Source organism: Protopterus annectens, chromosome 14.part0 (genome assembly GCF_019279795.1).
Source record: "Protopterus annectens isolate FY-2018-M chromosome 14.part0, PAN1.0, whole genome shotgun sequence".
Lineage (NCBI taxonomy): Eukaryota > Metazoa > Chordata > Ceratodontiformes > Protopteridae > Protopterus > Protopterus annectens.
Genome location: NC_056748.1, coordinates 438641361 through 438665525, shown reverse-complemented (window position 1 = coordinate 438665525; position 24165 = coordinate 438641361). Strand labels below are relative to the sequence as shown.

At 38.9% G+C, this 24165-nt stretch overlaps 1 protein-coding gene across 2 annotated transcripts in view; it reads right to left on the bottom strand.

Moving 5' to 3' along the window:
- JAKMIP1 (janus kinase and microtubule interacting protein 1) overlaps positions 1–24165 on the bottom strand; it is a 2220219-nt gene that overhangs the window by 184952 nt on the left and 2011102 nt on the right. For both annotated transcript variants that reach the window (XM_044056204.1, XM_044056206.1), the window contains exon 16: positions 22892–22957. In XM_044056204.1, coding sequence (XP_043912139.1) covers positions 22892–22957 — 66 coding nt within the window. The remainder of the gene's footprint in view (positions 1–22891; positions 22958–24165) is intronic.

Here is a 24165-nt window from a genome sequence, read left to right as displayed (position 1 = left end):
CTCAGAAATCACACACCTAAACCTGTAGTGAGTAGGTATCACACTGGTATGAAATAAAATCACCCTTTCCCCTGACTTCATTTTAAATCAACAGGCATCTTACAGAAATAAAACAGCACTGAGATTTACTCCTTAGCAAGTCTGAGACAATACTATCCTAGAAAATGTATATTAACCAACTAACTAACTAAATAAGCAAGGAGCAACAGATACCATGACTACATTTTAGTCATACATTTGAGCATTAACCAAACTGTGCAAGAAAAAAAGCATATTGAGAATTTGAGCAATTATACTGAATATTCTGCCTTCTCATGTTAGAATCTGATTCACTACTACAGTTGCAGCTTTGATTCTAAGTCCTACTTACAACACTGTTGCAGTGCAATATATGATAGTTGGGACCATGGGAATATCTGTATTACACATTACAAATTAATCACTCTAGCTAGTCATTTTATTTATATACTAAATATGTTAATATATTCACTACACATGCTTCATTTACTGATTACAGTTATAGCTATATCTAAAATGTGGACACTTTGAATACTGCAATCTCCTCCAAAATTAAATAAAATGCTTATGTGCGAGTGAGTGATGGGGTAGAGTCAAGAGGACTGTTTTTTAAACATCTTTATTAAACGTGACATTTTTAAAAAAGTGATATAGGTATGTATGCAGTAACAGAAAAGAAAAGAAAACATATTAAAAATTTCCTTATTTTCATACAGTATACATTTTAATTTTTTCCATTCATCATACAGTATACATTTTAATAATTTTCATTCATTCCAACATTACACAAATTGCTAAATTTCTGCCTTTACTTAAATTCCACTCCTCTTCTTGTACATTACTCTGCATATATCGTTCCAGCATATTGCATTTATTTCTATGTAATTTATTCCTTCCCTTTTCAGAAGATCCCATTCCAGTTATTTAATCCCCTTTACTCAGTACTTCAGTTTAGATTTTGATTTCCATTTTCTAGCAATTGCTTTTTTGTAGGCAACAGCATTAAACTTAGTAAGGCCTTACTATGTCTTGGTGATTCATATCCTATATCCCATCTCAAAAGAATCATTTCCTTAGTTACAACCATTTGCTCTACCAACATTTCTGACAAAGTATTCTACAGACATTTTTTTTTTAAATCTGCCAGCTCATTACATTCTCAAAAATTATGTTTCCGATTTCCTCTCTTTCTCATCACGCCTCCAGCATTTTGCTATCTACCTAAGGAAAATTTCTCTGAGGTCTACTTGGGGTATAAATTACCTATGCAAACATTTCCAAGTGAGAATCCTACATTTTCTGAACTTAATTGTGTACTTGGGAGCTGTGCAGCTGTTCTTTAACTAGATTGGTTAGATTGATAGGATTGTTAATTTCTAGTGTTTATTGACAGTGGATGTTTTTATATGACCTGTAAAATACACCAATCACTTGCTTTAATTATTAGCCTATTATAAACTGGATTTTTTTTACTGAAGATGCTTTGATTGCCTGTGTATTCCTGCTTTTTTATACCATTTGACCATACAACTTCATGCAAATGAAAGGCATGTGCATATTAAAGTAACTTAATATAATAAAAATGAAAAAAATAAAATAAAATATTTATCGAACTATTCTTATTAAGTACCTTAAAATGAAACATAAGAAAAAACACAAATATCCATGAACCAAAACAACCAATGTAATACCAGAATAAGACATTCCAATTGTGGTTTGTTGTCTCATAACAGTATACCCTTGCTGTGTAATAAGGCATATTAGCACCAGGGCCATCAGGACTTATTGTTTATTTAACTTATGTCCTTGCTGGGATCCTTGGCAGAGCATGAATGGATTTTCCACAAGTGCTCAGCTTTTCCTTCTACATACTAATGTTACAAAAAATGTACTTACTACAGGCTAGTGGGAATGGATGGAGATTGATAGTCACTGCTGTGAAAATTCTGAAGCCAGCTGGTAAGCCTTTGGCAGGGCTCACAGCCCTACTTTGAAGATCAGAGAGACACAAATGAAGTTATTAAATAGTGAGTAACTCACATGATAATGGCCAAACAGAAAGAAGAGGTTTTACCTGAAGACTGACACAAGTAAGGGGAAGGATCTTTAATTGCCATTCATAGGTTCATAAGTATATATATTAGGCTAATGAGCACCTTTAGAAGCATAACTGCACAACCCATCCCAATTGAGTTGCTATGTATGATGAGTGTTTATTAGGAGGAAGTATGTTAGTTTGTAAGTTTCTAAAGGTTATGTAGGGGAAGGGAATGTTAGTTTGGACATAATTACTGTCTACCTCTGTCTATAAGAGACATGGGGGCCAGACCTGGGGTGAATTTCTGATTTCCCATTCATTGGTCAAGGTACACTTAAATAGGGTTAGGGATAGACTCTGCTTCACATGGTTGGGGAGTCTGTTCCAGAGCATGGGAGCCCTCTGAGATACAAATCTGTCTCCCCAGCATGTCTTATTTAAATTCTTGGATCTAATGATTTTGATGCTGTTTGTTTTGCAAATGTGCAAAGGTCCATCAGAGATGGATCTGAGGATGACTTGCATGCCAGACATAGACTGCCTCTCAGTAACCAGAAGACCCAGCACAGATATAGAGCGTTATGGTGATCAGTACTGGACAATGTGTTTATACCCTGGATTTTCCTGGAAAGGAACCTTTTTGAGCATTCCAAATGTTGCATATGTCTGATTAGGTATGTATCAAAAGAGACATTACACTCAATGATGAGTCTGTAAAAGGTCAAATAAAATGGCAACATCACATCCTTGGACCTGGATGCCATGCCCTTACTTATAAGTGGGGTAACGTAGAATTATTTTTTTACTATTTTGGCCACATGTTGCTCAACAGCCAGATTACCATCTACATATACTCCCTGATCCCTGACTATCCAGTTAACTGTTAGGGGTGTCTTAGCAATGTAGTAATTAACCTGTGGTGGCAGTCTTCCCAAAAGGCACTGCAAAGCATTTCTTTGCATTAAGTTTTAATCTATGATTTTGGCACCAGTCAGTTGTCTGTATTAGACCCTCTTAAAAGATATTTGTGTTATGTGAGTATCTATGATAGTACCTAATTTGCAGTCATCTGCAGACCTGACCAGCCAAAGGCTCCTGAAGTTATCCTTTACCTTCCAGAAGTATAGGAGCAGTCCCAACATGGAGCCCTAAGGTATTTCATTGGTGATCATTCTTTTAGTGGAGGTGGTCTCACCAATCCTGACTTCCTGGGTCCTGTCTGTAAACCAGTCGGCAATCCAGAGAATTACAGAAGGGTTTATGCCCAGTTCTATGAGATTGTCAACTATACCCAAGTGGGTATTGTATCACACACATTAGCTAGGTTCTGGTAGGCGATATGTACCATTTTCCCCTCATCCATTGTCTTGGTGACCTGCTCAAAGATGTCCATCAGGTTTAATAGACATGACCTTCCCTTGACAAAGCCAAACTGGGTTGATTCCATTGTCTAAAGAATACCTATACCTTTGCTGATCATTCTGCGATAATTCTTTTCATGGCTTTGCATATTAGACTAGTCAGACTAATGAGTATGTAGTTTTCAGGGTGAGTTGATGGTCCATTCTTTTGAAATGGGATAACCTTTGCAGTCTTCCACGCTCATGGCACAAAGACTGTTTCAAGGTTATAGTTGAAAAGTGATTCAAGTGGTCCTGACTTGTCAAGTTTTAAGGCATCTCAGGATATTATCGGGCCCATTACGGCTACGCTGTTGGCTTTAGCAAGCGCTGCCAGGCCCTGCTCCCTGCTAATAGTTGGGTAGTTATGTTCATAGGTATTTAATGGCTGGAGGCAGGGGGGAGTGAGGTGTGAAGATTGAGCTGAATTTGCCAGCAGATTCGCTATGTTGCCCTGCTCAGTGAAGGTGTCACCAAAAAGTTTGGCACATTGCTGTGTGCTGCCTTTGAGGTTATGGATATAGCTATAGAAGGTCTCATGGTTGTCTTTAGCCTGGGAGGCTATCTTGACCTCATTATTTGCCTTTTTGGACTTAATTAGTCCTCTTAGTTTCCTGTTTAGTTTAATTAGAGAGCTCTTATCATTATGAGAGTTGCTCTTCCTGATTTTAGCCTAAATATTTTTCCTTTAGTTATATATCCAATTAAGGTTAGGATTCTACCAGTGCGGTTTGTTTATTTGTTTCGGCTTACTTCTAGTAGGTACAGCAGCCTCTAATACAGCCATTTTAGTGGTTGTGCAGGGTCTCTGTGAACAATTCCACATAGGTTACTGTAAAGTAAGGGTTAGTAGAAGCACTGAATTTTAACAAACTATCACTTAATAGGATACAACAAGCAGCTGTAATTAAAACTGTAAGCACTACTTAAATATCTGATTTGTTTATGTGTTCGTGGAGAGTGTGATGAACAGGAAAATTATATTTTATTCACTTTTAGAGGTAATTCTAATTTTAGTACAGAGATGATTGGTTTATTTACTGCATAAAAGTAACCACTCTGCAATTGATTATGTTTTGTGTTCCTCAAAAATTCAGCTTCAAGCCATTACTCTGTGAATGTGAACCTTTTACTTGCTATGAGTAAACCATAGTAGCCATTCATGTTTGTTTGTTATAATAGTCAGCTCACGGATACTGTTGAGTGCTGTTGCCCTTTGGAATATTTCACACTGAACAATTTATAGAAAGTACATCTTCTAAACACCTTGCTAAAGGAGTATACCCTGCAAAGGAGAGTATAGAGAAAGTTTCCTGGGAATTCTACAAATATCTGTGTTAGAAAATGTATGTCACCCTACAGCTTGCTTAAAACACAAAAAATTGTAAAAAAATGTGGTATTTGTTTTGCATGCATATATGTCAATGAGGAGTGTTGTAAATCTACAATAATATTCTTGCCCAAGGAGTACAGTCATTAGCATTATCATTAACCCCCTTCCCATTTCATACATGGGGTCAGGATGTCATGTAAACTCTCGCCAGCTCTCTGTATTCAATGCCACTTGCTTACCTTCTTCAGCACTCATGCCTGACTGTCACAGGTCTTCTCTCACACAATTCATCCACCTTTTTGCTGGACACCCTTTTTTCCTCATGCCTTCTTCCTGTCAGTCACAAATCTTCTTAGCTAGATTGCCTTCTGCTTTTCTGCACGTGTCCACCATAATCTGTTCTCTTTTACTTTTTTTGCATTTACAGCTACTTTGGCTTCTGCTGTTATCTCCTCATTTCTTCATCTGTTCCACAGTGTGCATCCTATCACCCATCTCAGGCACTTCATTACCATCAACTCTAGTTCCTCAACTGGTCAGCCTTTACTGTCCAGGTTTCTGTACCATACATTAGTGCTGGTCGCTCCCACTGTTTTGTGCACCTTACTTTTCAGCTACTTGGCATTCTTCTATCATATACTACATCTGACACTCTGCTCCAGTTGTCTGAAGACCCTATGATTCTAGCTTTGGCCTCCTTATTCAGACTTCCCTTCTCCTCAGCCACCCCTCCCAGATACCTGAAGCTGTTAACCTGTTTCATTTTTTTCTCGTCTATCTCAATTCTCACCTTACTCTGATTTCTCCCACTTGCTGCCATTACAACTGCCTTATCTGTATTCAGTTTCATCCCACATGCATTCAGCTTTGCATTCAATTCCCCTATCTTTTTGCTAAAGTTCTTGCTCAGAGTCTGCCTGTAATGCCACTTCATCTGCATACTTTGTTGATCTTTGCCCTACAACCTGTTTGCTAATCTAGTCCATCACTGATATGAACAGCAGTGGGCTCAGAGTTTAACCCAGATGCACACACACTCCACTGGGAACCCCTCTATGAGGCTGAACACTGTTCATGCTTGAGTTGTTGGAGCATATGTAGCTTGCACTGACTCTACCAATGTTTCTGGGACTTCGATGACGCAGTACTGCCTAAATCAGCTTTCTTGGGACCTTTTCATATTCTTTATCTAAGTCTTGGAATGCCCAGTTATACTCTTTCCTCATCTCTACTTTTTTCTCAACTATATGTCTCAGTGCAAATATCAGGTCAGTTATGCTGCATCCTGATCCAAATCCAAACTGCTAATCTCCCATCTTATTTTCTACAACTTTGCATATTCATTATTCAATCACCTTCTCCAGAACTTTCATGCTATGTGACAGGAGTTTGATACCACTGTACTGCCCACATTTGTGAATGTCCCCTTTGTTCTTGAACACTGACACTAGTATGCTTATTCTCCAGTCACCTGGGATACGCATTTCCCTCCACACTGCTATGAGTACCATCAGGAGCCATCTCTCCCCTATCTCAACCAACATCTTTATCATATCTGCTGTGACTTCATCTCAGCCTGCTGCTCATTTCCTTAGTGCTGTTCTTACCTCTTCTATGGTCGGCTCCTCCTCTTCTCTCATCATAGGCTGTGTATAGGGCAGTTCAGCTTCTGTAAGGTTTTCCTCATTCAGAAGCTGCTGGAAGTGCTCCTTCCATCTGCCTTTGATGTCCTGTGGACTGGAGAGTAGGTTGTTGCTGAAGTTCCTTATGAAGGGTGTCTGATTATCATCTTTATCTTTCTGTCTTTGCCTTGAAACCTGATATTGTTTCTTTGTGTCATCTACTGACTCATTTTGCAGACGCTGGTAGAGTGACTCTGATGCCTTGATCTTTGCTATTGCAACTCCTTTCTTAGCCTCTTTGTTAGCCAAGTAGTATTCCTTCCTAGCCTCGTCTGTCTTTTCTCCCACTTTTTCCTGCACTCGTTCTTTCTTTTGACCACTTGCTAGACTTCTGCATTCTACCAACAGCTTTCTTTATATACATTATTTCCATACCTGGCTTGCCACATATCTGTTCTGTAGTCCTCACACATGCTGCTTTGAGGCGCTGCCATTCTTCTTCAGCTCCACCTATTTCCTCTTCTTCTTGAGGTGCTAGAGCCCTCATTAATTCCTTGAACTGTAGTGCTTTCTCTCCAGTTAACTTCCAGGTTTTCAGCCTAGTCTCTGTTGACCTTACAGCTTCTCTGGCCACTGCTTACAGCTGATTGTGGCAACCAGTGGTATATGCGGTGGGTTGACTGTTTCACTTTTGATGATTTTGCAATTGCTAATGCTATCCCAGTGCCCTTTCCTTTCTAGGAGGAAGTTACCTGAGTTGCATGTTGGCCACTCTTGCATGCAATCCTGTATATGTCTCTCTTTCCGAACTACGTGTTAGTTACTATCAAGCCATTTGCCAGACAGAAGTCTAGAATGGCCTCTCCTTTATTCCTGTTGCCTCGCTGATGTGGATCCAGGCAGTCCTCATATCCTGTTCTCTCTTTTCCAATATGTGCATTCAAGTCACCCATTATCAACACCAGTTAGTGTTGCCCTGCTTTATCTAGTGGTGCCTGCAACTGCTGTCTGAATGCACTCTGTTGTTGGGTATAGGCTAAGATTAAGAATAGTGCCCTAACCTTACACTGCATTCTGATTGTCATGAGTCTGTCACTAATTCTGATGACATCTCTCTGTCTTCTGAAGCTTCTCCCTCACCACATTTCCCACATCATTTCTAGCCTGTCCTACTCCTGAATAATAGATTCATAGGTTCATAGGTGTTTCAGGGTCACAGTAGGTAAAATGAAGACTGACAGACTCAAACCTTGTACCACAGGAAGCAACTTGTTAACACATCACAGACTTAGTCTTCTTTGCCAACTGTCAGGTTCCAGATCCAAAGGTAAGTGTCTTTTCTATACTGCCCTTCCATCCTGTCTCCTGCATAGGTAAGACATTCAGCCTCCTACTTACCATCATGTCATCCACGATCTATCCAGTCAGTGAACCTACACTGTGAGTGTAGAAGTTCATAGTTCATGTTCGGCAGGTTGACTAGTTTTATGTCCAGCTTTTGTTCAACAGAGCTATCCCAGCTAACCTAAGCTGAGCAACTGGACACCGTCCAGCCAGTAGCTTATTAGCCCAGGGCTGCTGGGCTTTATGGCAGGCACACACTGGCCAATAGGAGCAAATGCACCCCTTCCAACATTAGCATGGGTCCCTGACATAGGTTGGAATAGGCTGTGTCCTCAACCCACTTATCACTGGAAAATACCCATGCCCATTTGGCAACATTAGTCAACACAACAAATTATCTAAAAGCATATTTTACACCATATAGTGGCTAGCCCTGCCATGGAATGCAGTCTGTGATCCATATTTTCTTAACCTGAGGATACTGAACACCACAGCAGATGCCCAAAGAGGTTGATCTATACAACTCTTTCCCTTATAGTGCACCATGTAGAGTCTGTACTGCTGCCCACAGCTCTATTCTTGGGTGAGCTTGAAATGGAAACACACAATATGTTTTTCGGAAGTGAGAGGAAACCTACAGAGGCACTTGGAAAACATACAAACTCCAAACAGGTATTGGCCAGAAGTCAGGATCGAACTTTGTATCTTGTGCATGGGAGGTGAAGACCTTAACCATTAAGGCATCTAACAGGCACCCTACATCCAAGGAAAATAGTGATTATCATTTATTTGTTAACTTTCTATTTTAGTCATATTATCTGATTTAGTTTAGGGTTGCCACCTTTTCAAATGCCCAAAGTGGGACATTTTTGGTACAAACGTCAAATTTTGCAGGGCGAAACATACCCACGGCTAGTAGAAAGGACAGAACTTTATGTTTTTGCCTAAATAAAAGCTTATTCTTTTAGCATTTTAGCTGCTTATTCTGTTTCTTATAACATTTAGGTGTTTCAGATACAGAATAACTGTTTTATGCAATTATTAAATAAAATATAGGAAAGAATTCTATCCTAAAATCTCAGGACATTTGCCATTTTTTCATTTTTTTTTTGCAGGACACAACTGCCCAAAGAGGGACTGTCCCTCGCAAAGTGGGACAGGTGGTAACCCTAATTTAGCTATTATCTTATTTTTGAAAGTGTCAGAAAGCTATACTGCCGCCATGTGACACTTATTTGAACTGCAGCCAATTCCTTCACTTTATTTCCTAAAAGAAATTGTGCTGCTTGGTTAGAATTTTCTTTTAGTTTTTACTGATTGGTTTTTCTGTGTGATCTTTTTACTCATTGTTTCAGTTTGTTCATTTTATTTCCATGATACTCATGCACACCAGCACAGCTTAAATTCCCAGGCCAAATTTTACAAATGCAAACAAAAATGTAAATATATATAAATAAATATTTCTCCCTGGAAGACAAATAAATCTTACTTCTCACACTAAGTTTCTTATGTCACATTCTGTGTCCATCACTGTTCTCTTTAAAATCACACTAACACAACGATACACCATCTGGAATGCGCAGAACATAATATCCCTGTTTCATCTACTGTTTTCACTAAGACTCTGAGCTCTCAGACATTTAGTCATAGGGGTAGATATCTAAACTTCAGTCACAGGTTTTGAATCTGAGCAGCACTAGCACTGCAGTATAGTAAACCACATACCTGAACTTGAATTACTCAGCATTAAACCCAAAACCATTTTCCTAGGTGATCTAAACTATCCACCACTAGTGCACAAGTGCAGAGATTCCTGGACTTTGTCAATATGAACGTCCTGGAACAGTTAGTTAGAGAACCCACTGCAGGAACAACATATTGGATCTTGTCTTTAATAATACGGGGGCAAACTGCATCACTGCTTGCGTATCTTTGTGACTTGTTAGGTCTGACCATAAAGCCATCTCCTTTGAAATAAAACTGAAACCAGAGACCCGTTCCACCCAAGGTACCTTTAGAAATTCCTCTAATAAAAACTACTTACTCTGAAGTGATGCCTTGACAAGCTTCAAATCCCTACCAAACTAGTTAACTCTACTGAATATATGGAAATGCACACCATCACACTATACCAACACGTAAACAGCTCTTTGCAGCCCTGTAGAAATAAGCATAGGACAAATCCCACAAACAAACCCACATGGAAGAATCATAAATCACCAAGCTTTACAATAAACGAAAGAGACTTTTTGACAAAAAGTAAGTAGAGCGATTCCAAGAATGGCAGAGCCCTTGTCACTGAAATAAACGAACAACTCAGGAGTTTAATAAAATCCACCAAAACCAAGTTTGTTTTTTTTTTTGAGGCTAACATAGCTTCACAAGCCAAAGACAATCACTAGGTTTTTTTTAGTTATGTTTATAACATCAGAAGCACAAAGTACTAATGCATTGAGTTGATTTTTGAATGATGTTACTTACAGAGAGGCTGAAGAGAAGGCAAACGTACTGACTGATAAATTCAGCTCTAACGTGACCCCCTCTTTCCTCTCCATCTAGCCACAAGATATATCTGATACTAGCTTGACTCTATCACCAAATCCTAAAAGTGCCATCAAACTCTGAAACTACCACATTGATGAGCCTTGGCAATATCCTTGGATGCATCTTAAATAAAATAAAGCACAATTTAGTCACCCTCAAACAACACTATTCAAACTCAGCCTCCATACAAGTTTTGTACCAAGTGAATGAAGAACAGCTACAGTCATTCTTGCCCACCGAGGGCACTCCAACAGCTGCAGAGGATGAGTCTAACCCCTGCTCTATGATGGCTGTAGGGATTACACCAAGGGGGGACCAAGGGAAAGGATGAGTGGTCTAAGGAATCAGTAATGGTCACAGCAGAGTCGCCTATGTGCAGCTGAGGCACTTTAGCAGCCTCCTGTGGTGGCAAAGACTGTTTATCAATTTTCTTCTTTTTGTGGTTGGAAAAAGGAAGAACTGAGAAATTAATAAGTTCTTCTACGGTTATGCCAAAAAAAGATGTCTGATCACTGGGGAAGCCTGGCAGCAGTTGTTGGTAAAATAGGTAAGTACTAAGAAAGTCTTTTCCTCCCCTAAAATATAGTAAAAAGAATTTAATACCCAGTCCTCAAAGTAAAATAAAGCAATCTTTACTTCAGTAAAAATAGTTTTAAGTTAATTTAAGTCTGTTACCACAAAAGTGAAAAAATAACATTCTTGTTTAAAAGTAATTAAAAGCCAGATTATAGCCATTAAAAACACTTCTCTTAGCTTTAAAATAATTATTTCATAGCAAAAGTACAATTTCTGTCTTAAAAAGTAAAAGGAGAATTTCTTTCTCACTGAAGGGAACTTATCTGCCCAGCTATGGAAAGCATTAACTGACGATTGTGCAACAAAAGCCTGCAAGAGGAATGATCTTCAGTGACAGGAAACCTCTGAAGGACTTGCCACCCAAGCCTGTCTTTTTAATTAACGAAGTTCAAGAAAGTTTTCTTGATTCAGGAAAAGATTCAAAACTTTCTGAGTAACTGGTAGAAAGTCTAAATCTATCTATGGTTGAAAATGGTTTGAGACATTGGGCTATAGGACAGACTTTCTTGCCAAAGGCTCTGCTATAGACCATCCACTAGACGTATCAGAGCAAATCCTTGTTAGAGAAGATGTTAAAATTAAAACCACAGAATGTGGGGTTTTCTCTTCTTCTTCTTCTTTTCCTTACAGGGTGACAGGTTAGTAGATTCTTTCTCAATGCAAGAAGAGATGAATTTTAGACATGTTAAGTCTCAACAAACTACTAAAATTTAAAGACGTTTAAGATGGTAGTTGTCTATATGCTTTTTCCTCTTCTTACCAATAGAATGTGGATTGCAACCATGAACATCTATGAGATGCTTACTAGTATACCTCAACAGTCATGCCTCACAAGAGGTTCCTTAGATTTCTACTAGGAAATCCACATTTTTGTGAGCAGTCTTTGTCTATAGCTTAGCAATAGTTCCCAAACTTTCTGCTGAGTTCTGTGTGCCTGTAATCACAGTTTTCCAGTGAAGGAAATCCACAATTATCCCCACCTAGATGACGGTTACATTCATAACTATTTTTCTTGATTTGTTTGGGTTTACAGCATACAAAACAAATATTGCCCCACAATAAGTGGCACTTCTGGAGAAGATAATGGGCACTGTTTGAAAGAAAGTTTTCTTGATTCAGGAAAAGATTCAAAACTCAGTATCACTTTTTAAGTAGGGGTTACTGCAGCCAACACTGCCAATGACGTTGTCCTTTGCTTTTGTTAATCATATGTAAGCAAGCATCATGGTGGTACAAAATGCAAGATTTCACTACAGAAAGTTTAAGAGCTATTTGAGAAGCCACATGGATATCTCAGAGAATCAGTCAAATTATTATGTTAATTAGGGCCTTGGTCAATTAACTTATCTAGTGGCTGGCTTCTATTCAGCTAAGCTCCGCAAACATTTTCCTTTCTAATCCTCCATCCCAGGAATGGATAATGGTTTCCTATGAAATGAGTTATAGGAACACCTGGAGGTTTACTCATTCCAAGGGCCTTAGATCCCATATTAAATAAAGCTGTACATAAATATTACAGAGGCATTGGCTGTAAACAAACATAGAATACTTACTATGACAACAAATCTGGATTAGCAGGTCATCTCTCATTAAACAACTGGACTAAAGCTGTATAGTTTTAGTCATCTTAGAATTTTAAACTTTTCCATGTTACCAGCCTATTCTTTTCAATAATAAGGCTTTACCAGCAAATTTCCTCTCCAGATCACTGTTATACCACACTACGGTGGATCAGAAACAAAGACACAATATCTAACATTCCTCTAGACCACTACTGCATTTATGCAGGGCAAAAAAGTGTGAATATGCCCTCTTTTCACCTAGCTGAACTCACTATTGCTAATTGTAAACTTAATGACCATAAAACCCTAACTATAGTCACCATCTACATACCCTCTGGAGATAACATTCCCTTATTAGAACAGATTCTTCACTGGATGTCTGCCAACATGCCTAATGAACCTATAATACTAGGCGATGTTAACATCAATTGGCTTTCCATCATTTCTAACTCCTCTTCCATCAACATACACCTATATGGCTATATGCAACTTATCTCTTCTCCCACTTTTCTTCATAAACCCAGAAATACTAGTTCTATCCTTGACTGAATTCCCGTCTCCCATCCTAACCTCTGTCACCACCCAGAATCCCTACCACACTCAATTAGTGACCACTTCCCTATACACATCCAAAGATTCTCCCCCATCTCTCTAGACTTCATAAATTTAATGATGTCGAAAGCTAACCAACTTCAACCCTGATATACTCAGTAATTGTCCCTCTGCAATTGATTGGTCCTTACTTTCATCCCCCCTCTTGATGAAGCTGTTCTTCAATTCAACTCCATCTTCCTAAACACACTGAACTATCTTCCCCTCCCAGAACTGTCAGAATGAAATCACAGTGTTCTTTTTGGCTCACCAACTCTACTTGGTCTCTTATCTGAAACAGAAATTCTGCCTGGAAACTCTGGGCTAAGACAAAATCTATCACACACAACCAAAAATATAGGGGACTCCGCAATCTGACCAAAAACGCATAAACATTGATAAAAAGAATTTCTACCACTCACCCCAAACTACAGAACCTAGAAACCCCAAATAATTCTGGAATACTGTCAACAAATCCTCCACCCCAGGAATCCCTCAACTCCAAACCCCTGCCCTAATAATATATCCCAAGAAACTGCATCCATTTTCATTTCATGCTTCTTTGATACCCTCAGCAAACTTGTGCAGACTTCCAACCCAGCCAACCCCTCATCTCTCACCACTCCTTACTACAAACTAACAAACAACTCATACTTGACCCTAAAAAGACAAAACTTCTCTTCCTCCCTAAATCCCTCTACCATCTATAATCCTCATTCACCATTGCTTCCCTTAACAAAACTACTATCATAGTTGAAACCCACAATAATCTCATTGGAGCAATCATAGATGACCAACTTAAATTTGACCTTCATGTACATCACTGTATCAAGGAAACTCAACAAAAGCTCGGCCAACTGCACAGAAATAAAAGGTTCCTTACACCCAACTCCAGAATCTCACTTGCCCAAGCTTACCTTCTCCCTAACCTCTTCTACAGCTCACAAACCTTAACTAACCTATAGTCCTGACTACTTTCCAAACTCAAAACAACCTACAATAAAAAAGCTAAATTTGCAGCTAATCCGCCTTCAAAAGTACACCACTGTTATGCTCTCCAAACACTCAGATGGCTAGAGTTTCCTAACTAACTCTTACTTACTCAACTTCTCTTCATCCATTCTATCCTGAGCAAGCCCTCCTCCTGCCCTAATATATCCTCACTTGTCTCCCCCTATAACCCCCCTTGATCCCTCAGAAGCTCTGACAAATGTCTCTTATAGATTTACATACCTAAAAAATCTATTGGACAAAATCTATAGAGCTACTTTCCCGCTCTTTCATGGAACAAGCTTCCCATGACCCTCTGAAATATTACCCTTGTCCATGAATTTAAGATAACTGTCAAAAATTACCTAAACATCATCTGGACCTGTCACTTAATTCATTCCAGTTGAACCCTTTTTTTCTATACCATTACCTTCTCCTTTCCTCACTTCCCTTCCTTTTCATCCCTTTCCTCTGATTATCTTAACATGACAATGACAGTCACCTACTAATCTCCACGTTCCTTCACTTCCCAGTTTTAAAAAAACAAAAGAATAATCTAATAAGGCTAGACTTTGCACTATACCATTCCTTAAACCTTTGGCATTAGAGACAACATGAAATATATGCAAATGACCTTTAAGGACATTAGGTGTTTTAGCTGTACAGCAACTCTGAATGTTCATGACTTTTTTCTTTTTAAGTCTATTTATGAACAAACTCAGGCCAATAAAATCAAACTATGTTAGCTGTGTACATGCATGTTTCAGCCTTCTTATAACATCATCAGCACAGCATAATTAGAAAGCCTGGCTAATATTTAGAAACACAGGATTGTCGTATGCAGCTGATATTCATAACCATAAGGGTATCTGCAAAATATCCCAACCAACAAACTAAAACAATAAGTAAAAAGGTCACACAGAAAAAAACAATCCTTTAAAAAGAAAAGAAAAATCTAGCAGGGCTAGACTTTTCACTGTGTGGTTCCTTAAAACTCTTGCATTAGAGGCAACATAGGATATATGCAAACGACCCTTTAAGGACATGGTGTTTCAGATACATGGCAATTCTGAATGTCCATGACTTTTTTTTTCTTTTTAAGGCTATTGATGGACAAATTCAGGCCAATAAAGCCAAACCCCACTAGCTGTGGACATGCATCACCTGATGTCCTTAAAGTTCATTTGCATATATCCCATGTGCCTCTGAGGAAAACTTGCGTAGAATCTAAAGGCAGTGAGTTACAACATAGATTAAAGCTATAAACTGTTGGTAAGCACACTTTAATAGGAGATATGTTAACCCAGTGTCAAAGACAAGCATATTACCAGATTCATAAAGGTTACCACAAGATGTATATGACATGTACCTCTTGCGGTAAAATTTTGGTAGTCAGATACATCCCTACCACAATGCTTTTGTACAAATCTACGCCTTGTGGTAAAATTTTGGTAGTCAGATACATCCCTACCACAATGGTTTTGTACAAAGACATGCAATACCACATTGCACTGTCTTCTTAGCCATGCTACATGCTATTGAGGCAGTCCAGGGAGAGGTACATGATAATCACCCATGTGCTCTCTTAGCATTGTCGTAGCATTTTAGTAGTGGTTGCCCTCAGCATCATTCACTAGTAAATTCAGATGTATTAGCTTGAATAGGTACCTCCGATGACTCCCATTCTTTTCCATCACTGTTATACCTGAACTTTTTTAATCTTTGATTATAATCAAACAATTTTATGAGAGGTCATTCCATAAGCCTTACCCCAATAACCTTGCTCCTGGCTTTCTGGTAACCCATGCTTTCTTCTGTCACTTTTGGTGCAGCAGCTGATATCTCCCTGTGGAGGAATACCTTATCAGAAATTTATGTCTTAATTTCTAGAGGGTGGGAAGTTGAGGATTGGCTGCTATTTGGCTGGCATGTACAGTTAAGTTTTTATGAAGTACACAGAAGGGTATGGACTCAAGGATAAAAAAAATCTTGTTGGCTAGTTGTGACTTTAAGGGTATGGTTGAACTGAGGAAAGGCTTGCGAGTCAGTTTTACTGTACGGCCAAGTAAGTTCTTTTTCCAATGGTGTGTTCAACATAATAACCAAAACTGCAGCTGTCTAACCTTCATCAATATTACATGGATTATCTGATGCAAGGTAAGCTCACAGATTTTTGTATGTTTCACATAGTCTTTCAGTATTAGAAGTAATTAAATTATATATTTGAATGTATTACTTAGTTTAACCAAACACTTAAGGTATATGAACATTTTTATATTTCAAGAGTAGTCATCATTGTGGTATCATTGCATGAAGCCCTGACTATAACTCAGTTGGTTTGGATTTGATTAACAGTCCCAGAGCAGGGGAAATCATTGAGAGAGAGAGAGAGAGAGATGATGATGATGAGGCATGCACCTGCTTACCTATCTTGGGGTGGAGGGGTGGGTGTGCCAATGCAACCATGCCAGTACATTCCTGATGCTATAGCTGTTGTGAAGACCAGGTTCAGAGATGGGGCATCTGTGGTCTACTAAAGTGCGTAGGGCAGAACTGTCATTGTGAAAGTGAGGTAACTCCCTCACAATGCTCATTGTACTTCCGCTCAACCATACTTATTCAGACTGGGGAAGCTGGGGTATAACTAAGAAAAAACAGCCCACAACCCCCTGGACATGGGCAGTCATCACTAAATGCAATTTTGGGTACTGACTAGCATTTCTATGGTATTACATTGGGATGAAATGGCTAGGCTTAAAATGACCTCCAGGTTGATAGCCTAGTAATATGATCGGGTTCCTATTACATTATCGAACTTCCAGAAGGTCAAACAGCAGATGTTCGAACTTGGAAGATCGAAACGTAATAACATCAAAACATCAGAACAGCAATTTTTTTCCCAGGGAAAAAATTTGCTGTTCCGAAAAACACACACACAACACAAGCACCTTATAAACTTACACTAAACCTTACATACACAACTACCTATGCACTAACCTTAACCCAAACCCTAACCCTAAGGTCTGTCACTATCGCATACTTACCTTACCTGCACCCTAACCCTAAATTCTGTCACTATCGCACACTTACCTTACCTGCACCCTAACCCTAAAGTCCGTCATTATTGCACACTTACCTTTCCCACACCCTAATCCTACACTCCGTCACTATCGCACACTTACCTTACCCACACCCTAACCCCAACGTCCATCACAATCGCACACTTACCTTAACCCATTCCATAACTTTTGCACCACAGTGGAGAAAATGTTGAAGCTGCAGAAACGTCCAACCAAATTCTTTCCCTGGGAAAGAATTTGGACTTCCTCGGCTTCGACATTTTAACCTTTCGAGCTTCCAGGTTCAAACTTCTAGTGTGCGACCTTCTGGAAGTTCGATTAGGTAATAGGAACCCAGTATGATTCTATGATCCTAAAATCTGTAGCTGCGTCAATGACATTCATAGGATCATAGGATGATACTAGGCTATTGGCCTGGAGCCCCTTATAAGCCTAGCCAAGAATTTCGCACATGTTCCCATAAAGTCAGCACCTGTTTCCCCTGTCCAGCAGGGGCACAGGTGGGAATCCCAGGGGTATATTTTCTGTTTCCCATCCAATCTTCCAAGTACATCTTAAAGAGGGCTAGAGAGGTACTCTGCTTAACATGGAGAGGGAGTCTATTCCACAGATGGTAGAGCCTCTGGGACACAAATCTATCACAACAACAACAATTTCTATTAATGTCACAAACCAAGTTGAGGCCTAGCACGTGAGTTGCCAGAGTGAATTATGACTTATGGATATGCAGCAACTCCATCAAGACTGGGTCTGAGATGGCCTTGTATGCCAGACACAGGTCACCTCTGAGCAGTATGTACAAGAATGAGTAGAGGAACAGGCCTTTTAGCCTATTTGTATAGGATAGGTGTTTGGGACCCTGGATTTTCCTGGTCAGGAACCTCTGTGGTCTCTCCAGCTGCTGCATGTGCTTGGCAAGGTACATGCTGAAGGGGGCATTGTACTCAATAATGGGTCTGATAAGGAAGGAGTACAGAGATGTTATGACCTCCTTGTTCCTGGATGAAATACCCTTACTTATGAGGTGGGCCATGTAGAAAGCCTTCCATACAACAGAGGCAACATGATGGTCAAAAGTCAGGTTGCTATCAGCCTGGGTGCTCAATTCCCTCACGACTGCTTGCATGCTTAGTACATTGTTATTAATGTGATAATTAATGGGGACGTCATTTTCCCCAAAGGGGATAATGATGCATTTCCTGGCATTCAGTTTGAGGCCATGCACCTGGCACCAGTCATTAGTTTGGGTAAGGCCCTCTTGGAGGATCCATTTTTGGCCAGGAAGGTTCTCATCTCCCATCTGTCTTCTCAAACCCAGTTTAGTTTCTACTAACCATCTGGCTCAATATGGAGAGCATGGCAAATATCCAGCCCAATATGGTTGCATCAAACAAAGATGATTGAAAAAGAGGAAGAGCCATGGCCAACACCAGATAGTGTAGCTCCCCTAGACACAAAATAATAAAATGAATTCACTTCAATACTAATCTATACTAAGAAAATGTAAACTTCAATATTAATAAACTGCACACACTTAACTCATAAAGTGAATGTGCCTTGATAACAGTTATGGAGAAATGCATATTGGGTAATGCATCTGAAAGTGTTTCATATCTTTCTCTGCAAATATCTGAAATAAATAAGGTGTTAGCACTAAAATGAAACCTGCCAACACCATCAGTGCCAACATCATGTACAGCATCATAGCAACATGCGTAGCAGCACTAATGCCCTAACAACATGTACAGCTATACTGATACATCTACAAGTAAAGCAACAGTGATGTCAAGAAATAATGCAAAAATCACATAGAAGAATAATGGTATCAATCAGTATCAATGTTTACAGGCATCAAATTATAAGAAGACACTGATGAAGAGACCAAAAGGACATAACCATCACCTTCTTCAATCAATACTAAATTTGTAAATTAGAGAGTGTGATCCTTTTTTTCGACAATGATCATCTAATATTTGTCAGCTGGAAGCCTTGTGGGCCTAGTCTGGAATGATTATATTTCAATACATCATCGACCCACTTATATTGACTACAAAAAGTTAAAACTTAATAAATAAAACAAAAAAGTTTTATGCCGGGGGGGGGCAAGCCACCCTAACCCCCAAGTCTCCCCACTGTTAAGCAATCCCACAATACAAATGTCGGCATCCTGTAATGACCCAGGAATTTAATCAAACAAGTTTCATTCCTAACCATTTGATGTATTGAACATACAACAAAATACACTGAATCCTCTGGAACTACCATGTTGGTTATCTTAATTCAAGTAAATAATACTCTTCTTTTATATCAATATTCAGGGATTCTCACAACACAATTTTATGAAATAGGAACATTATCTTACTTAGAAACTATTATCACTATGATGCAGTTTTATTTGGACAACTAAAAGTGAAATAGCTAGGATTAAATGTAAAGGTTTCCATAATCCCCATTCCAAAATCTACATTCTCCGCCACTGTATTCAACCTGAGATCTAAAACACCACTACCAGTAAAATGCTGGAAAAAATAGAATTGATCCAATTATCCAATGTTGTCACTCATATACAAAGTTATCACACTACTCTTAATACACCTCTTTTAGGTTGGGACATAGCACCTCACTATTCTAGTGCCCCTCACCAACACTATGTGCTTGAAGGTGGATCAAGATGCTCTTATCAGAAACAATTTTATAGGTATCAGTTAAATGTCTAAATCAGTATTAGAACCTTTAACTCCAGGTGAGTGCAGAGTACATAACATAAAGTATGCTGCCCTGAAATAGCTCACAGGCTTCCTGAAACACCATGCAGCCAATGCTAATGTACACATCACTCAGTCCTTTTTGTTTAGGGCACATACTGGAATTCCTGAAGGATCTATTCTAGTTCCCGTGCTCTTCACCATCTTTCTCAACAAAGGTATCAAACAAATCACTGGGATAGCAACATCTGCTACATGGATAAAACGGTCCCAATAAGGTGCAGTGTGCCCCTAAAATATATCAAAATAAAGTTCTGGGAAGGCCTCTCTTCCCTCTTCATTTGACTAAACAGCTAACCATGAATGTGAACACAAGCAGTGCCACAGTCTTTAGCACAGAATCAGAAAACTCATAAATCCAGAAAAATGCAACAATAATGCTGTCCTCAATGATTCCAAAGAGAAAATAAGCAGATATCTAATAACATTGCTGGACACCTCATTTACCCAATATGCTAAGAATACAGCAGAATGGAAAATATCTCCCATGGTAAATGATGCTTCAGAGTTAACAATCGCTAGGAAAAGATACCTAATGCTTGTCCCATAATATAACATCTGACCACTGTCACAAAGTAAAATGAACAGATCTAAAATACAGGTATTGCTAAATAAAATCTGCCATTTTATGGCCCATATGCCCTCTGCATCCATCACAGATGAATTTTCTCCTATAGTACCATATACAAATATATTTACCTATATATTTCCCCCTCCCTCAGATCTGCTCTATCTATTCACATGTTTGTATAAACGCTTAGGCCCAACCTTCTTTGCCCCAGCTTGCTGATTATACACAAGTTCACACTCTTTCACTGCCACCATCACCTGGACTTCCATCAGTCTCAACATCCAAGGCCTCCAAAACCATCATGGTCTCCAAATCTAGTTCTCTTTTTTATCCAACCATTCTATACTCTTGCAGGATCACATGAAATTCTACTACCCACATCATACATCTACCTTGCCTCCCAGTTACAAAAACCTCTTTATTCTTTTCAACTTAGCTTTCTTACATTTTGCTTTGCACCTCAAATCTTATTTCAAGTAACCCACCACATCAAAGTTTTGTCCATGGGGCACTTTGACTCTAAAGCGACCTGTGTTAACCTCCAGATTTCTAACTGTAAACAGCATACTCCTCTTCCTATTTGCTTTGTTAGTCATCTCTCAGCAAAAAATATACATCTCCTCCAGTTTTAATTACATCCAAGACTAGTTGTTCTACCATTGCTTAGAATTCATGCTACTAATGTGCATCTTTCTTACCATAATTATTTGAATGTGTTAAATCAAAAGATAGTAAACATTTCTGCTGCCCAGTTCAATATGTTGTTTCTGTATGTTTATGTAACGAGACATGGCTGAAACAATTATCCTGTAGTCTATTTCACTTACCTATACAAAATAAACAAAGATGCAAATATACAAATAATGTTAAGAACATAAGCTCTATGGATTCTCATAATATTATGGGACTTTCATAAATAAGCTCAGAACTAGCAATATCACTCCTCTTACAGTAGTTTTAAATATTAGGGGGAGTATATATCTAATTTTAATGGCAACTCCTGTTCCCCAAAAGGGTTGCTTTGGCTCTAGAGAATTACAGACTCATCAGTTTCAGGATCTGGATAATTATAGACTCATCAGTTTAGCATGCATACTTTACATAGTAATGGAAATGGATAAAATGGCTTTTAAGAGAAAGAAATTGGAAATCAACAGAAAAATAAATGATAGACTTCTTGCTACTGGATCAGAATTAGTATAGGTATATGAAAGGAAGGTCCTGACATAAACTTGGTAGCATTCTTTGAACAAGTAACTGCTGCTGTAAATGAGTGTATGGCAGGTCACACAGCATATACACAGCTATCAAAAGTATTTGAGACAATTTTACATCAGTAAACAAAAACTTCCTGAAGCAGTTAACTTAAATACAATTCTTGGGATCAAAAACTGGTTGCATAATACATCACAGAGATCCACAACAAATGTACAGACACAGCACACATGACTAGAGGTGAGCAAGCATTGGGTCATTGTGTCCCTCCCTCATAGTCAGCTCCTCCAGCACCCAGGCAGGGATGGAACCTAGGTCGGCTGGGTAAAGTCAGGACTTTATCCCCCTATGCCATGGAGCCAGGCTTGGACCCATCTCTTTCTGCAATAGCACATGTGGAACATAGTAATCATAAGGTAATGATTGGTTGGGTAACTTGCTAATAAAAGATAAAAATAGACAGTGGAATAAAGATGGATTGTTTTTTGACACACCATGCACTTACATTATGAAATAAGTTACCACGTCTAGTTAATCAATGCATGTCTCTCTCTAATTTTAAGACATTTCTGTATTTTTGGGGGGATAAGAAATACAAATGCCATTATATGAGCCAAGTATCTGGAAAATCTAGAAAGTATAAGCCTGATATTCAAAACTTTACAAGCTCCATTTGAGTAACACACTTGGTCTCAACTTGGTCTGTGACATCAGTAGGATTTGTTGGTGGGACAGATTTGTGTCCCAGAGATAGACTCCCTCTCCATGTCAAGCAGAGCACCTCTTTACCCCTTTTTAAGCACAACCTGGATAACTGGATGGGAAATAGAAAATACGTCCCGGGATTCCACCCATGTCCGTGCTGGAGAGGGTCATCAGGTGCTGATTTGTCTATACAATGACTAAACTCTTGGCTGGGCTTATAAGGGCCTCAGGGCCAACAGCCTAGTAAATTCCTATGATCCTTTACATACAAGGACTAGTGATTTATGGAGGCTTTCCAATACCAGCAGCAAAATATGGTATCCAACACAAAGCTCCCCTACATACTTGTTTTAAAAATGTTTACTGTATAGCAGACAACTTGGTTTGAAGTTAGAACTATACAGGGATATGTGACAAAGCCTTGTATAGCATGGCAAATAACATGAAAAAAAAATCAGTTGGTAATGTTTACATCAGATAAGACCACAGACAGTGACATTCTTTACCACAAAACTGCACAAGGAACCTTTTCCATACCTTTTCACAAAGCGACAGGACAGTTCCAGCCTGAATCACTGCAACTTGTTCCTCATTTCGTAAGTTCTAAAACAGAAATATCAATAATTGTCATAGTCAGAAGTGTCGAAAAAGTAATAAAAAATAGAAGAAATCCTACAATTAATCTGATTGCCTTAAAGTTCAGTTACATTTGTGTCTAGGTATTCACGGACATACTGTGCTGAGTATCATTCATTCACTCAGTGGGTACCAGCATACAGTTACTGTTCCATGTTTCTGAAGGACACACAAGTGCACCTAGTAATCATGATGTACTAGGTGCTCCTGTGCTCGGGATGTGTGGCAGTACTGTACTGCATAAAGCCTACAGTGAATACCATTACTGGTAGGGTTTTCCTATTGTGAAAAATGTCTTCACTTTTTATTGTAACAGTGCTAATATGCTGCTCTGCTCGGCAAACTAGAAGAGAGGGTGATGATGGATTGTCAGAGGCAGTTCCATCAAGTAGCATGCACTGGATTCCCATGGGTTAGCCCATTGGGAACATCTGATACTCCAAAAATATTTCTTTAGGAATTGCATATATTCAGGGAGGGGATAATTTGTGTGTGTGTGTGTGTGTGTGTGTGTGTGTGTGTGTGTGTGTGTGTGTGTGTGTGTGTGTGTGTGTGTGTGTGTGTGTGCGTGCGTGTGTATGTCATGAATGAAGCATAATGTCTGCGCACGGGAGAAGGATGGTGTGCAATGTCTTACCCCATTATACCCCTACTTATATGAATCAGAACAGGCTTTGGTACCCATAATTTTAAGTTAATTTGTGTGTTTTATACTTAAGTCTGCTAATCAATAGTATTTTCCTTCCCCATCTCAAAATATAGTTTCCAAGTATTCATAGCATTCTTATAATTCATATAAAATTCTCCTTATTGTTCTTTTTTATTCCTCTCTTACCGCTGCTACCTAACACACGACATTCATTGTCTTCGGCTTTTATTTGGTCTAATAATTTTTTATTCAAGTAGTTTGTATCTTTATTGCAACATCAGTTTCTGTCAAAACCCTCCTTTTTTACATCATAAATATATGCACATTTCACACTAATATGTGATCGCTGCCTTTGTACATTTTTCCCGTTAATCCTTAGAATCATTGAAGTGGCTCTTCTTACTACATTATGTTGACCTATTTGTTACCTCATTGAAGAGACATCTTTCCAATCCAGTCATTCCTCACTGGAAGTGCAAGTGGGGTGTTAGTGAGTGAGACAATCCACAGACCTTGCAGCTTGTCA